Source organism: Mesocricetus auratus, unplaced genomic scaffold, assembly GCF_017639785.1.
Source record: "Mesocricetus auratus isolate SY011 unplaced genomic scaffold, BCM_Maur_2.0 Super-Scaffold_100676, whole genome shotgun sequence".
Lineage (NCBI taxonomy): Eukaryota > Metazoa > Chordata > Mammalia > Rodentia > Cricetidae > Mesocricetus > Mesocricetus auratus.
Genome location: NW_024429266.1, coordinates 58,763,742 through 58,781,521, shown reverse-complemented (window position 1 = coordinate 58,781,521; position 17,780 = coordinate 58,763,742). Strand labels below are relative to the sequence as shown.

The 17,780-nt window shown below is 40.6% G+C and overlaps 1 protein-coding gene across 3 annotated transcripts in view; it reads right to left on the bottom strand.

The window, feature by feature from the left end:
* Positions 1 to 1,200: 1,200 nt before the first annotated feature.
* LOC101827079 (zona pellucida sperm-binding protein 3 receptor-like) overlaps positions 1,201 to 17,780 on the bottom strand; it is a 47,854-nt gene continuing 31,274 nt past the window's right edge. For 2 of the 3 annotated variants that reach the window (XM_040739137.1, XM_040739138.1), the window contains 4 exons: positions 14,334 to 14,534; positions 13,824 to 13,904; positions 2,285 to 2,493; positions 1,201 to 1,612 (listed from right to left, as the gene is read on the bottom strand). In XM_040739137.1, coding sequence (XP_040595071.1) covers positions 1,403 to 1,612; positions 2,285 to 2,493; positions 13,824 to 13,904; positions 14,334 to 14,534 — 701 coding nt within the window. In that variant the 3' untranslated portion in view covers positions 1,201 to 1,402. The remainder of the gene's footprint in view (positions 1,613 to 2,284; positions 2,494 to 13,823; positions 13,905 to 14,333; positions 14,535 to 17,780) is intronic. The other variant, XM_040739136.1, reaches the window with a different exon arrangement.

The window sequence follows — 17,780 nt, the reverse complement described above, 5'->3', positions numbered from 1 at the left end:
GGAGGGGCCTAGAGAATATGGTCGGTTTCAGGGACTTCCTGGAGTTATGTTGAGTTGTTTATCATCTGTCTTAAGGAGCTTGCCTAGGAGATGGATTGTTTCAGTCTCCAAGGAAACAACCATGGGAACACAGTTGACATCAGAAAAAAAGAGCATCAATTGATTGATATTGTGGAGTTTCCCTGGTCCTGGCTAGCATCCCATCATGACATCATAGAGCTAATTTATCCACTGTATTATCTACTGATAATACACCCTGGTATTGCTGTGGTCAGGCAAACATGCCAAGCATCACTAACCAAAATGCAAATAACACATGTAAATATATGCGGTCGATTTGTTTGTATTGACATGACTTCAAAATCACAGACATAAATGTGAGATTAAAATTACACATTTCTCTCTTAGTTACTATCGCTATGATAGAACACCATGACCAAATGCCACTTGGGAAGGGAAGGTTTTATTTCATCATATAGCTTAAAGTCCATCATCCCTGGAAGTCAGGGCAGGTACTCAAGGCAGGAACCTCGAGGCAGGAATTGAGGAGGAACATTGCTTACTTGCTCACTCTCCTGGCTTTCCCAGTTTCCTTTCTTATATACCCCAGAACCACCAGTCTAGGGGGGCACGAGCCACAGTGTCCTGGGCCCTGACACCTCAATCATTAATCAAGAAAATGCTCACAGACTTGCCTACAGGCTAATCTTACAGAAGCATTTTCTCAACTATGGTTCCCTATTCTACAATAACTCTAACTTGTGTCAATTCAATAAAAACAAACAAACAAACAAACAAACAAACCAGGACATACATCTGATTCCATTTCTATAATGTGGAGGAACACACAAAACCAATTTGCTTTAAAGGGAGTCTAGAAGTTCTTGTTAGTGTGGAAAGTGACCAGAAGAGGGCACCAAAGAATCTCTGCAGTGTGATAAGGTTCTGTTTTCCAGAATGTTCCTTAGATTCAGACCTTGTCCTGCAGATTCAGAACTGGCAGGTGCTGGGCCCATGAGACACAGTGTCATGGAGTTTAGAGACAACTCAGCAGGTATGTGGTTGGGATAGATAAAGCTTCATTCTTTGCAAGGTAGAAAATAAAGGAGAAATAAAATTACCTATCAACACAATAAATTTGTGTTCTGGGTACGTACGTCATATTCATGCAACATACTGAACATAATGACAACAAAAAACTTTGGTTTTTATAGTTTATATTTAACCATTATAGTGAGTTGAGCCAAGTAGACAATTGAACCATAATAGCTAGCCAATACTCATTGACATAGCTTCAAAAATAAAACAAAAATACATGTAAGTTCTTCTGGCCCAGAAACTTTTTTAACAGGACTGGTAGCACTTAGGCGTCAGTACAGCTGCTGCATGGAGATTCTGCACATTAATCAAAAGGCCTAAGAGGCCCCTTAATTTTAATGCGTGTGAAAGGTCTCCTGTGGAACCGTGTCCACTTCTCTTTCTCCTCTTCTAATCGTTCGATCTCCAGAGACAGTTTGTACACCTCCAGGGCCATTTTCACATCTTCTGGGTTTGAGAGACACTGCAAGAGTTTTCTGCCTTCATTCACTTCTCTGCAGTTTTCAAGGACTTCCTACAAGAAGTAAATGGGTGGAGGGTACAGTCTGAGAGGGATTCTTGGCAGAAGTGAGATTGATAGAATTGATGAGCATTAAGAAAATCTGCAGAGACTTTGCATCCTCAGCAGGTATTCATATGCAGGCCACAATATGAGGAAGAGAGGTGTGTGTGTGTGTGTGTGTGTGTGTGTGTGTGTGTGTGTGTGTTTTCAGACAGGATTTTGTAGCCCAAGACAAACTTGAGTTTAGGACCCTCCTATGCCCAGCTGTTTGTTACTAGGATTATAGGTATATGTCACAACATCTGGATGTTGAGGAGCAGAAAAGTATAGTTGAAGAAAAGGCACAGAGCTAGAAGGACCCAGAGTAACCCCATAAGGATAGGTGCGGAGGAGTCCTGCACATGCCCAGAAGCAGAGCAAAAGTATACAGACCACAAACACGGAAATTTATGGTCAGGTCACTAGGTCTAGGAAACCCTCAATTCTAAACTTCTGGATCCAGCCAGAGAGCAGAAAAATCTACTCCTTCAAGCACAGTGCTTCAAGGTTATAAGTGTTAATCTGGTAAACTGGGCATCCTGGCAGGTGGCAGGTGATAAGACCATAGTTTGAGACAGAGCCTTGGGAAGAGGCCGCTATATTTAAGGGTGACATCACAGAAGTTTCCCAAATTGTGCCACTCACCATTATCTTACAGTTGGGTACCTCAGGGTACCATGTTCTGTTTTCCGAACAAATGATGCTTGGGGAACCAACTAAGTTATATCCAGGATTACATTTAATGGTGATATTTTCCATTTCAGCATAGTGATCTTTCTCCACAGACAAGTTTCCATGTATGATCACTGGTTTGGGGCAAAATCCTTTGATGGGAATGTACCTTGAGCTGTCTTCTCCAGAGAGGCACCAAAATTGAATCAGACAATGAAAATGATGACAAACTTTGTACATACGTGCATTCAAGTTCTGCAAAACTTACTGATATCAATAATAATTATAAGAGTCCTTATATCTATTGAGAAAAGTACTATGTGTATCTATTTACTAAATTTTTGTTGCCTTATAAACTTTATCATTGTACATCTATGAATTGGTTTCTATTGTTGTTACCATTGTACCAACGATGAAATGGAGACAGTTAATACTATAAGTCCCATACAGCTTTGAAGTGCTAGAACCTGTGTTTGCATTTCTTCCCTACAGCCTCTGTCCTATGCATGATGCTAAGGACGCACCTTTTACTGTCACCTTTTATGTTATAGGGCTCAACAGAAACAGTGGTGTTTGGTTGCTAGCAAAATGATGGGAGGAACCAAGGATACTGAAGAGTCAGTCACAGTCTTTCCTCATCTTCATTCTATATCAGCGTATCCACCAGGAGCCTCATTGGTTCATAGACACAGAAAGGCCATGGAAAGATAGTGGCCATCGTAAGAGTTAAGTGGAAATTTGAAACACTTTATTAAGTAGGCATTAACCCTGGAGATTCCTCTCTCTTGGATACTTGGAAAGAAATGAAGGGTGCTGTGGAAAGTTTACTAGAGACACAAAGAGATTTTTACTTCAAAGTTGCAAGTCTAGCCTTTAAGTATTCTAGAAAGACATAGAACAGCTGAATAGTAATGCCTGTTTCCGCCAATGGTGCTATCTGTGCTCTTGGGGCTCAGGAAGGGAAACTAATGTTTATTTTTAATGTTCATTTTAATGTCTTTTTGCCAAAATTTTTTTTGGCTTTTCAAGACAGGGTTTCTCTGTACTGCTTTGGAGGTTGTCCTGGAACTCGCTCTGTAGACCAGGCTGGTCTCAAACTCACAGAGATCTGCCTGTCTCTGCCTCCTGAGTGCTGGGATTAAAAGCGTGTGCCACCAACACCTGGCTCTTTATGCCAATGTTTAAAGTTTACTATTCATATCTTAAATGTTATTAAATAAACAGATAAAAAGGGAAAATTTAGGTAGGCTTTGATCAACAGGAAATATTCTTATTATTTTGTAACTCTATTTGTTGGTAGTGGACCTGGTGTTAAGGCAGGAGGCAAAGGTACCCAAATGAAAAGACATGCGAGACACTCCGCAAGTCCAACCACAACATACCCTCCAACACATTCAGACATGCATGCTTCAAAGGAAGGAGGTGTCTGTTTATGTTCTTTTCCTATAACAGAACACTATAAACTGGGGGATCAACAGAGAATTTGGTTTATTTAAAGTCTGATTCATTCAAATCTAAAGGAATAGGGTTTCATTTGGTTCCTTCATTCATCAGCGATGAGTGTGAAAGAATAAAGCGCCCAGAGGGACAAGAGCAAACAGCTCAAATGAGGACAACCCAAGCTGGCATCCATCCCCAGGACTAGCACATGATCTCTTCATAAGGGCTCAGTCACCTCTTTGCGGTGCTGCTGCATCAGGGCTTAAGTTTCAAGGATAAGGACTTTACTACAGGAGATATATTTGAATAATACTCTTCCCCTTCTGGATGTTAAGTTCATGTCTCTCACCCTGAAGAATGAATTCATTCCATACTTTAAAATACAAAGTCCAGAGTCTCCTCTGACTCAAGGCATCACACATCCTGAGGCAAATCCCTCCAATCTGGGAATGAACTTGTGAAATCAGTTTACCTGCTTCAAACATGGACCAGCAGAGTAAAGACATTCTCAACCAAAAGAGAGAAACAGGCATGAAAAAGGAGAGATGGGGTCAAAAGAAAACTAAACGTCAGCAGGGGAAATGTACTGAACCTGTTTTTTCTCCAGTGACCATACAAAGGAAAAGGTTTCCTTATGGCATTTTCATAGTTTTGGTTGACCCTTCTCTGTCTAGTCCCCTCCCTCTCATTCCTCCCACTCCACTTCAGTTCCATCCTTCCCGCTTACATTTCATGTCACACGTGTCTATGACCTTTCCAGCCTCCTTCCTTAAAGCCCATTCTCTACTGGGCGCCTTACCGGTTTCCTGGCCTCTACTCAGACTCCCTCCCACATAAATACACAAAAGTACAAGTTAAAGTCACATGTGAGAGAACACATGTGAGAGAGCACATGTGAGAGAACAAATGTAAGAGAACGCATGTGAGAGAGCACATGTGAGAGAATGCATGTGAGAGAGACATGTGAGAGAGACATGTGAAAGAGAGGACATGTGAGAGAGACATGTGAGAGAGACATGTGAGAGAGACATGTGAGAGAGAGGACATGTGAGAGAGCACATGTGAGAGAGACGTGAGAGAGACGTATGAGAGAGAGGACATGTGAGAGAGACATGTGAGAGACATGTGAGAGACAGGACATGTGAGAGAGACATGTGAGAGAGACATGTGAGAGAGACATGTGAGAGAGACATGTGAGAGAGAGGACATGTGAGAGAGACATGTGAGAGAGAGGACATGTGAGAGAGACATGTGAGAGAGACATGTGAGAGAGAGGACATGTGAGAGAGACATGTGAGAGAGTGAGGACATGTGAGAAAAACATGTGAGAAAAACATGTGAGAGTCATGAGAGAGAGTGAGGACATGTGAGAAAACGCATATGATGAGAGAGCACACATGGAATTTGTTTCCCTGAGCCTGTTGTTACCTCATAGCATTTTTTCTATTTGTAGCCATATACCTACAAATTTCATCTTTCCTTGTGTCCAGATAAAATGTCTCTGTGCATATGTCCCACATTTTTTACTGCCACTCACCTATTGATGTCATCTAGGCTGATTCTGTTTCTTCGTGAAAAACAAATGGGGATGGGAAGCATCTCTGTGGTAAGATGTGGACTCCTTTGAGTGTATGCCCAGAGTCCTTTGGCTGGCTCATATATTAGCTACAGTTTTAATTTTTGAGAACCTCCATACTGCCACGGTGATTGCGCAACTTTATACTCCCACTAATAATGAACAAGGTTTCCTGTTCTGCAGCCTCATTAGCATTTGTCTTCATGTTTTCTTGATGGCAGCCATTCTGATGGGTGAGATCAAATCTCAAAATAATCTCAATTTGTATTTATTGCCCTGATAGTTAAGGATGCTGAACACTTTTTGAAATATGTATCTGACCATTTGTATTTCTTCTTTTGAGAGCTGTCTGTTCATTCATGGCCCACTCGTTGAATGGGGGTTTGTTTTATTGGTGTTTAATATTTGCAGTTTTAAATGCACTCTAAATTAACCCTTTATCTGAAGTGTAGCTGAAAAGGCTTTTCTAGTATTTTCTTGGCTGTCTGTTCGCTCTGCTGATAGTTTCCTTTGCTAAGCGGAAGACTTTTGTCTTCAGGCAACCCCATTTGTCAATAACTAGCTATTTCCTGAAGAATTCCAATGGTTATATTGTAAAATGTTTTCACCATCTTTTTCTTTTTTAAAAAAATATTAATTATGTTTTTATTTAGGTTAGAAACAATCTTGTTTCACATGTCAATCCCAGCTCCCTCTCCCTCCCCTTCCCTCCTGCCCTCCCCACCAGGTCCCCCAGTCCCTTACCCAATTTTCACCCTGATTCCCAGGGAGGGTGAGGCCCTCCATGGTGGATATCCAGTGACTGTCATTTCATCCAGGGCAGGGCCTAGGCCCTCCCCCAAGAGTCTAGGCTTAGGGAGCATCCGTCATTGTGGGATGGGCAGCCAAAGTCCATTTGTACGCCAGGGATAAATATTACCCAAGACCCCATAGATTACCTAGGCCTCCTCACTGACACCCGCATGCATGGGATCTGGGTCTGTCTCATGTTTTCCACACAGCCATCAATCTGGGGTCCAAGAGCTCCCCCTTGTTCAGGTCACTGTTTCTGTGGGTTAAACCAGCCCAGTCTTAACTCCTTTGCCCATCAGGTCTCTTCCTGACACTGGATTCCAGGAGCTCAGTTCAGTGTTTAGCTGTGGGTGTCTGCCTCTGCTTTCATCAGTCGCTGGATGAAGGTTCTGTTTCCTAGACTCTCTGGCAATGGGATTTTCTGCTGGCAATCCCCTGAACCATGTTTTTCTATAGTTGTCTAAACATTTCTGGTGCCAAATTGAGATATATGATCCACACTGGATTAACTTTTGTACAGAGTGAGAAATATGGGCCTAATTTTATTTTTCCATAGGAACTTGTCCAGTTTTGCCAGTTAGCACCATTTCTTGAATGAGATTTTTTTCTTTATAAATTTTAACTCGTCTGTCAAAAACTAGGGGTGCATATCTGTATGACTTTATTTCTGGGCCATTTATGTTCCCCTTGTCTATATGTCTGTTTTTGTACTGGTACCATGTTGTATTTGTCACTAAGGCTCTGTAGCAGTTTGAGTTCAGGTAATACACCTCCGGCTGTTTTCTGTCTGTTTAGGACTACTTTGGCTGTCTGTAGGTTTTCTATATGTATTTCCATATGATTTTTTTCTTTTTTAAATTTAAATTAGAAACAAGCTTGCTTCACCTATCAATCCCAGCTCCCTCTCCCTCACCTCCTCCCCTGCACCTCCCATCAGAATCCCCAAGCCCCCACCCAATCCCCACTCTGATCCCCAAGGAGGGTGAGGCCCTCCATGGAGGATTTCCAGAGTCTGTCATTTCATCCAGGGCAGGACCTAGGCCCTCCCCCAAGAGTCCAGGCTGAGAGAGCATCCCTCATTATGGAATGGGCAGCCAAAGCCCATTTGTATGCCAGGGATAAATACTGATCTACTACCCAAGGCCCCCTAGATTGCCTAGGCATCCTCATTGACACCCATATTCAGGGGGTCTTGATCAGTCCCATGCTGGAATTCCAGCCATCAGTCTGGGATTCAAGAACTAACCCTTGTCAGGTCAGCTATTTCTGGGGGTTAAACCAGCCTAGTCTTAACCCCTTTGCTCATCAGTCCTCCCTCTCTGTCACTGGATTCCTTGAATTCAGCTCAGTGTTTAGCTGTGGGAGTCTGCCTCTGCTTCCATCAGCCATTGAATGAAGGTTCTGTTTCCCAGACTCTCTGGTCATGGGATTGTATGCTGACACTCCCTTGATTCATGTCTAAAATCCATATATGAGTGAGTATATACCATATTTCTCTTTTTTACTCAGGATGGTTTCTTCTAGTGCCATCCATTTGCCTACAAATTTCAAGATTCCATTGTTTTTTTCCCACTGAATAGTACTCCATTGTGTAAATGTACCACATTTTCTCTATCCACTCTTAAGTTGAGGGGCATCTATGTTGCTTCTAGGTTCTGGTTATTACAAATAATGCTGCTGTGAATACAGTGGAACAGATGTCCTTGTTGTATGAATGTACCTCTTTTGGGTATATGCCTAAGAGTGCAATTGCTGGATCTTGTGGTAGACTGAGTCTCATTTTCCTGAGGAATCTCCATACTGATTTCCAAAGTGGCTGTACAAGTTGGCACTCCCACCAGCAGTGGAGGAGTGTTCCCCTTTCTCCACATCCTCTCCAGCATAAACTGTCACTGATATTTTGGCCAATTCTGACAGGAGTAAGATGGTATCTCAGGGTTATTTTGATTTGTATTTCCTTGATGGCTAGGGATGTTGAGCACTTTCTTAAGTGTCTCTCAGCCATTTTAGACTCCTCTATTGAGAATTCTCTATTTAGTTCTGTACCCCACTTTTTAGTTGGATCCTTTGGTGTTTTGGAAGCTTGCTTATTGAGTTCTTGGTAAATTTTACAGATCAGCCCTCTGTAAGATGGGGTTAGTGAATATCTTTTCCCATTCTGTGGGCTGCCTTTTTGTCTTGCTGACTGTGTCCTTTGCCTTACAGAAGCTTCTCAGTTTCAGGAGGTCTCATTTATTAATTGTTGACCTCACTGTCTGTGCTACTGGTGTTATGGTCAGGAAGCTGTCTCCTGAAGGGTACCACCCACTTTCTCTTCTAAGAGGTTCAGTGTGACTAGATTTATGTTGAGGTCTTTGATCCATTTGAACTCAAGTTTTATGCATAGCGATAGACATGGATCTATCTGCAGTCTTCTACGTGTCAGCCTCCAGTTATGCCAGGACCTTTTGTTGAAGATGCTTTCTTTTTTCCATTGTATAATTTTAGCTTCTTTGTCAAAGATCAGGTGTTCATACATGTATGGGTTAGTGTTGGGGTGTTCAATTCAATTCCATTGGTCTATCTGTTTATGTTTGTACCAATACCAAGCTGTTTTCAGGACTATAGCTCTGTAATACAGCTTGAAGTCAAGTATGGTAATGCCTCTGGACGTTGCCTTGTTGAACGGGGTTGTTTTGGCTATCCTGGGTCTTTTGTTTTTCCATATAAAGTTGAGAATTGTTCTTTCAAGGTCTGTAAAGAATTGTGCTGGGATTTTAATGGGGGATTACGTTAAATCTGTATATTACTCTCAGCAAGATTGCCATTGTTACTACATTGATTCTACCTATCCAAGAGTGTGAGAGTTCTTTCCATTTTCTGGTGTCTTCTTTAATTTCTTTCTTTAAAGACTCAAAGTTCTTGTGATACAGGTCTTTCACTTGTTTGGTTAGCATTACCCCAAGGTATTTTATGTTGTTTGTGACTATTGTAAAGGGCGATGTTACTCTGATTTCTTTCTCAGCCCTTTTGTTGACTGTATACAGTAGTGCTACTAATTTTCTTGAGTTGATCTTGTATCCTGCCACTTTGCTGAAGGTATTTATCAGCTATAAGAGTTCCCTGGTAGAGTTTTTTTGGTCACTTATGTAAACTATCATATCATCTGCAAATAGTAAAAGTTTGACTTCTTCCTTTCCAATTTGTATTCCCCTTGACCTCCTTTTGTTGTCTTATTGCTCTAGCTAGAACTTCCAGTACAATATTGAAGAGGTATGCAGAGAGTGGGCAGCCTTGTGTTGTTCCTGATTTTAGAGGAATTGCTTTGAGTTTCTCTCCAGTTAGTTTGATGTTGGCTGTTGGTTTGCTCTATATAGCTTTTATTATGTTTAGGTATGTTCCTGTTATCCCTGATCTCTCCAAGAGCTTTATCATAAAGGGCTGTTGGATTTTGTCAAAGACTTCTTCAGCATCTAGTGACGTGATTGAAAGCTTTGCTGGGTATAGCAGTCTGGGCTGGCATACATGGTCCCTTAGTGTTGGTAGAATATTTATCCAGGGCCTTCTGACTTTCAGAGTTTCCATGGAGAAGTCAGGTGCAATTCTGATAGATTTGCCTTTGTCTGTTACTTGGCCTTTTTCCTTTGCTGCTCTTAATATTTTTTCTTTATTCTATATTTTTGGGGTCTCAATTATTATGTTGTGAGGGGATTTTTGTGTGTGTAGTTCACTCTATTTGGTGTTCTGTAAGCTTCTTATACCTTCCTTGGCATGTCTTTCTTTAAATTGGGAGAAGTTTTCTTCTATGATTTTGTTGAATATATTTTCTGCCCCTTTGAAGTGGTTTTATTCACCTTCTTCTATACCTATTATTCTTACGTTTGGCCTTTTCATGGTGTTCCATATTTCCTGGATATTTTATGTTAGGGATTTGTTGGAATTAAGAATTTCTTTGGTCGAAAGATCAAATAGAAATTATCTATTTCCCCTAGTGTATCTTCAACACCTGAGATTCTCTCTTCCATCTCTTGTATTCTGTTGGTTATACTTGCATCTGTAGTACCTGACCATTTGCCCAGCTTTTCTATTTCCTGCATTCCTTCAGAATGTTTTTTATTGTCTCTGTTTCAGCTTTCAACCCTTTTACTGTATGAACTGTTTCTTGCAATTTTTGCTTTATCTTTTCCTCCCTTTCTTGCATTTGTTGGATTCTTTGGTTTGTTTTTTCTTCCATGTCATGCATTTTTTGGTTTGTTTTTTTCTTCCATTTGTTAAAGGGATTTTCCCATGTCCTCTTTGAGGGCCTTTATCATTTTCATGAAGCTGTTTTTAAGGTCTTTCCCTTCTGCTTTATCTGCATTGGGTGTTCAGGTCTTGCTAGTGTAGAATCTCTAGACTCTGGCACTGTCATATTTGTTTTTCTCTTGCTGGGTGTGTTTTTACATTGTCTCTTTCCCATCATTTCTTCCAGTGGGTGCAGAAGGAGTCTATTCCTCTCTTGGTGGGTATGTGACCATGGTTCCCTTCTGTTGGGTGCAAGCAGGTCCAATACTCTGGTGGCTTTCCTCTTGGGTAGATGGAGGCAGTCCTAGTACCAGGGCCTTTGCAATCTTTGGGTAGGCTGGACCCTGTCAGAATGGGACCCGCAGTGTGCAGTCCCCAGGTTCCAGTGGTTCTGCCCAGGGAACCGGAAGGTAGGCTCGCCTACCCCATGGGTAGAGAATGGGACTTTGAAGCTGGAAGTCTCTGGGTGGTCTGGCTCCTGCTGGGATGGGAGCTACAGTGTGCAGTACCCAGGCCTCAGCTAGTTGTGTGCACATCACTGGAAATCAGGCTGTAAACAGGCCCAGGCCTACCTAGCCCTGTGGGTGGAGAAAGGCACTATGCTGCTGGCAGTCTCTGGGCAGGCTGAATCCCATCAGGATGGGATCCACCGTGCACAGTTCCCAAGCCTCAGGTGGTTCTGCTCAGGGCACCAGAAGGCAGGCTGGAAACAGTCCTATGCTTACCTCAACTGTCCCGTGGGTGGAGAATGGGACTTGGACACTGGCAGTTTCTGGGTGGGCTGACTTCTCAAATTTTAGATTTTTTTACAGTTCTGTGAGGGATGCCATCAAAATTTTAATGGAGATTTAAAAATCTAGAAATTTCATAGAGTCTAGAAATTTATTTGAAGAGGATAGCTATTTTCATAATGTTAATTCTGCCAGTACAGAAGAGCAAAGGTCCCCCCCCAATATCTATTGCTGTCTTCAATTTCTTTTTTCAATGTTTTAAGTTTTTCAACTTCTTGGTTATTTTAGATTTCATTTTTAATTAGTTTATTTTATGTCATGTGTGAGTGTTTTCCCTACATGTATGCATGTGAGCCACATGCTTTGCCTGATACCTAGAGGTCAAAAGAGGACAAACTAGAGTTATGGGGTTGCTGGGAACTGAACCAAGATAGAAGAAAGTAACAGGGCTCTTACCATTGACCCATCTCTTCAGCCCCATGTTCCTAGTTATTTTATTATTTTTAGCTATTGTAAATGGAGTATTTTATATAATTTGTCAGCAAGTTCATTTCTGGTGTACAGAAAAGTTACTGATTTCATTTTCTGTTGATGGATAAGTGCATAAAATATATTTGATAACTGAAAGTATAAATCACATGTATGATTTTATATCTCCAAAACAGCTATTCTAATTGTATAGAAGTTTGTTGTGATTCACAGTTTTTGGGTCTGGTTAATATGATTGTGTAATTTGGGGGGAGTTCTTATAAATTAATAAAGTTTTAATTTTGAAAACATATTATGTTCTTTGTCAACACTTCTTGATGGTTGGGGGAAGTGAGTGCCTGCTTTGTCCTTAGTTTTGTTCATCAGGACAAATTGCATAAAAAACTTCCTGTCATCTGACCAGTTCCTCCCTGCTGAGGCAAGTCTGTGAGTATCAGATGCCCCCCCCATTGGTTGCATCTCCATAGTCCATGCAGCTTCAGGTCTGTTGTACCAGGAAGGTACATCATCTTCTGAGTGCTGGTGCACTAGGATGGATCCCCTGCTCCATGGGCAATATTGGGATAGGGATGATGGTGAGCGTTGCAGATCTCTCTCTAGTTGCTGTGGCACTGTTCTCTGCTTGATGGATGCATACTGTTCTCTGCTTGGTAGACTCAAATAGACTGTGTTTAACCTTTATCAAATCCTTTCACTATTTCCATGGTCCTACAATCCAACCACCCACTCTTCCATACAATGATAGGGACAGGGGATTTTGGACATTGGCAATCTTCTGGTTTCAGACTCTCCTACATCCTTTACATTGTGTGCCTGCTGTTGTGTGGTTGTGATATTTGTCCTCTGGTTTGGGTTTCCAGTAGCACAGCCTGTGTGCAGCTCTACAGCTCTCCTTGAACCAGATGTGTTGGGTCTTTCAGGACACTTCCCTGGTAAAATTCTTCTCCACACACACCATTTAGCATGGCATGTGATAGCTAACTTCTCTGTAAAAAAAAGTCCAATGTAGGCTTATTCCTATGTTCTCTTGTTTCTACACTGGTGGTTTTTATCTTAACTTCCTTTTATTGTGTGTGTAAGTTGTGCAACTAGAAAGGGAGTCATGAAACAAGGAGGAAGAATTCTTAAGGTAAGGGTAAAGAGAAAATAATATTTGTGACATGAAAGCAAAGCAGGATACTCTCAGGGGAACAAACAGAACCAACCCCCAAACAAAAAGTAGGCAGCAGGGAAGAAAATAGTAGGAAAAGGGAACAAATTAGAACAAAGTATAATAACACAATGTATAAAAGTTCCACAACGGAACTCATTGATTTGCAATGTAACCTCAAAAATTAATGAAAACAGGAAACACACACATAATATGTACACACAGCATACACACATTTAACAAAATAGAGATGCTACCTCCCAGAATGTTGGTCAGTATCTCCATGTAGCTAAGTGACTGATGATTGGAAAACAGAGGGCCATTATGGTTCATGCCATTCAAAATTTATCCTCCTAAACCACTTGAATAATATTTGCATAATTTACTTTTCTACTTGTATCTTTAGATCAGTAGACTAGGTACACTGTTTTTCGAGGCCAGAGGCAAAGCAACCTAACCAGTGGACACTGAATCTGTCCACTGATATTTAAGCTATAGCTCTCAGCAAATTACTCTGGGCTTCTTCACCTGCTGAAACAGCTTGGGTGAAGGGAAATGTTACCATACTGTGTGGCAATAAGCTGTGGTCATGATGAAGAGCCAGGTTGTGAGGCACATACTGGTTCAGGAAATAGTGTATCTGGAGCTCAAGATAATCACTGGAGTATCTTTTGCATTCTACCCGTGGGGTTTATACTGGGTAGGCAATTATGAGACATGGAGAAATTCTGTTCATCAGGAGTAATATCACATCTGTCAAAAAGCCCAAGCATACCCGAGTGCTGACTGAAGGAAACAGAATGGGCAGTAGTAAAATATTGGTTGTATCAATTACAACCCCCAGGGCAGAGATAATTTACTCTTAACTCTCCTTTACAGTGATCTTTAAGACTATGGATAGAGACTATTTTTCCTGTGATTCTTTCTCATATCCAACCCTACTTCCTAGAGTCCAGGCTATCTTTGTAAACTTTATATTAACCCAACTATGGCATGCAATAGACTCTGTCATGTTGAGGTGAGGAATTACACATAGTCACATTGCTCTACCTGACATTTTTTGTGTCTTACCATTATAATACAGATATTTATTGCTCTTCGTGACTTTTTCTGCTAAGTTTGATGGGGTAACACCAAGACGGTTTTGCAGATCTGAGTCAGAACAAGGAAATGAAAAAGTTGATGTCAGTCAATCTTTCCTTCATAACAAAGTTTCCCATTGTTTAGTAATTATATAAGCCACTGTTTCCCCTTGATGTAAAAATACAGACATTGGCCATAATGTTAGCAGATAATATATGCAGGAACGTTAACAAACTGCAACATTGAAGGATTTTATTCAATGCACTGTGTTCTCTGACAAAAGCTTTTGTAAGCCATCTATCAGTTTATCTTGATCCATAACTCATATCAATAGCCTTGGTGGTGCTAGGGTAAATATCTGAGCTCTTCTGCATAATACTTATTGAAAGAACAATTCCGAACTCACTTATTTTAAAGAAGATTGCTCTTCATAGAACTGCATAGGCTCAATTGGGATATCTGGGAAATGATGATGACAAGTTCTCTCAATTTTCTTACCTACTTGACATGATGGTATCGCAGGTTCCCACTTTCCATCTGATTGACATGAACTCCTTCCATCAGTAGACATAGGGTAAGTACCTTCACCACAAATATAGAAAACATAGTCTCCATAGGCATAGATGCATATACCAGTGAAATCTCTCCTTTCACTTACAATTTTGATTTTATCCATATTTGGTGCTGGGCAACAAATCCCTGGGAGATAAAAAGAAATGTACATGCTTCATCCTGTGAGAAAGACACCTTTAAGACTTTCACTATATCTTATGAAATACATTAATAATCAAACACATGGTAGCAGGATAGAATTTTGCTTTTAGGAGAGAAGAATTACTTGATAGGTATAAGATTTCAGTTGAATAGATTCTAGAAACGTTCAATGCAAAACAATACAGCAATGCAGTTAACAATTACCACACTACACATTGATCAATAGAGTATATTTAACTTTTAGTATTTATAAACATGATTCAGAAGAAAAGAGAAAGGAAAGAAGGAAGGAAGGAAGGGCTACATCAAGATGCCAGAATAAGTCTATATTTGATCATTTCTCCATTAAAATGTGTTGTTGGTTACTTGTCTATTTCTGGGATGAGATACCATGAAAGTTTAGTTGGACTTATGGCTCCATGGGGTGAGAGATTATGGTGGCAGAGTGAATGTATGGTGACAGTTGGAGTAGCATTTGAGAGCTCATACTTTGATTCATAAGCAGGAGGCAGAGAGCACACTGGGAATGGTGTGAGTCTTTTGAAACCTCATCACCCATCCTGAGCATCACACTAACTGCAGATTTGTGACAAGTTTGGGCTTGGAGTACTCCCGAATGCTAAAACACTGGTAAAGACTCAGTTCATGACTTATGGCAAACCTTGACTTGGGATGGCAACTAGTGCTGAAATGTCAGCAGTAATCACTGATTTGAGGAACAGAATAAATGTCTTGAAGTTGCTCTGTAGTTCAGGCAGGTCTTGAACTTGTGATCTCCCTGCCTCAGCAGGGAAAAATACATAAGAAATGTGTACATACAGAGATACAGTTCTGAATACATGTGCCTTGCAAGGATTTAGTCATTAAAAGAGAGAAGACTAATAAATAATGAGACTGAGCAGGCAATAAAAACTCTTCTACCAAAGGCAGGAACAGATCCAGGGGATTTCACTAATACCAGTTCTTGGATTATACAAGTGACTCAAAACTAAGGAGTTCTTTTAAAATCATTTTATGACCTGTGTGTCAGTTGGGAGGCCAGGGTAGTCTATGGGACCTCTGGCAGTAGAACCAGTATTTAACCTTAGTGCATGGACTTTGGGAGTCCATTCCCTGTGGAAAGATACTCTCTCAGACTAGATACATGGAGGAGAGTCCAGGCCCTGCCCCAAATTATGTGATAGACTTTGATCATCTCCCATGGGAGGCCTCACCCTCCCTAGGGAATGGATGGGGGAATGAGGTGGGGGGTTGGTGGGGGCCATGGGAGGATGGGAAGGAGAGATTGGTATGAAAAATAAGATTGTTTTTAATTTAAATAAAAAGAAAATAAATAAAAATAAAAACATTTTATAAGACGCTTGCTCCAGAGTCAAAGGCACAACAAAAAAGGAAGTTACAGACTAATATCCCTGAAAAAAGAAACACAAAAATCCTAAACAAAAAAAATGCTATCAAGCCAAATCCAACAGCACATTAAAAAGACTATTTACCATTATCTATGAAAGCTGTCCCTATAATGGAAGGATGGTTTAACGCAAGCAAATCAATAAACATAATACACTACATTAACAGAATGAAATAAACCTAAGTATATAGATTAAAAAATTAATAAAAGCCAGGCGTTGGTGGCACACGCCTTTAATCCCAGCACTCGGGAGACAGAGGCAGGTGGATCTCTGTGAGTTTGAGGCCAGCCTGGTCTACAGAGCAGCCTCCAAAACAATACAGAGAAGCCCTGTCTCAAAAAACCAAAAAAAAAAAACCAACTCAAAAACACTTTCATTTAAAAGTCTCTGAGCAAAATTGGTATAAAAGCCATATGCAACACATCTACAGTCAACATCATCCTAAGTGGGTAAAGCTGAAACATTTCCCTATAGGATCTGGAATAATACAAAAATGTCCATATTCACCACTTTGAGTCAAGACCTAGTTACAGCAAACAAGCAAGTGGAAGAAAATCGTAAAATGTAGAGTCATAAGAGGAAGTCATCATCATTATTAACAGATGACATTTTTACTTTTACAGAGAAATCCTAATGACTCAATTAAGAAAGTATTAGGATTATTAGGCAAATTGTAATGGTTAATATCATCACCTTGATGGACTCTGGAATCCCCTAGGAGATAAATCTCTGCTCATCCCTGTGAGAGATTATCTAGACAAGGTTAGCTTCTGGGTGTATCTGGGAGAAACAATCTAGATTAGGCTAATTGAGATAGAAACACACACACACACACACACACACACACACACACCATGAGTATGGCCAACACCATTCTATGCCCTGGGTTCTAGGCTGAATAAAAGAGAATTGGATTGAGCATTCAAGATTTGCTGGTTCTTGCCTATGGATGCAATGTGGTGGACTTTCCTCTTCCCTGAGACCTATATGCCAAACAAACCTTTTCTAACTTTCTATGTTGCTTTCATAATGTATTTTGTTTCAGCAATGAGAAAAGAAAATAATGCAGACAATTGGTAGTAAGAAGTAGAGTCTTTGCTGTTATAGTTTGAACAGATGATTCTTTGGGTTTTAGAACTGGTTTAAGGAGGAACATGGAAGACCATCAGACCCAGAACCCTGCAAACAGAACTTAAAGAACCATTTTGTGTGGGGTGGTGGAGGTGGGAGGGATGTAAAACCAAAATGTCAAATGCAGACTCTCGAATCCAGTTTATGGAGTTTCTGAAGGGAACAGTTGACAACTCTATTGGGAACTGACCAAGAGGCCCATTTTGCTATTCTGGCGAAGAATCTGGCTTAATTCTGCCTGTGTCTTCAGAACTTGAGTGATGTTGAACTCACAAGTGAACAACTAATTAATATCTTTGGTAGCAGAAATTTCAAGACATCCTATGACATGATGAATTCTCAGTGTTCAGGTTGAGAGAGAGAGAGAGGGAGAGAGTAAAAATATTAAAAGGAATATGAAATACAGCAAGGAAAGTTGTACATACAAATTTAACATTGCAAGCAAGGAAAGTGCATATGACAAAACAGCTATAAGTGCTTAAAAGAAACCCCACTTTTTTCATTCAAGCAGTAGGAAAGGCCTCTTAGAAGCAAGACCACACCAGTATAAGGAGCCAATTTATGAAAATGCAAATTTGTGTGAAAGGAGATGGCTAGATATGACAATGCAGCTACAGTACAGCAGTTCCCTGATCTGAAATAACTGCTTAGGAAAATGTCTGTAGATTCAGTCAGCAAAGCAACAAGGCCC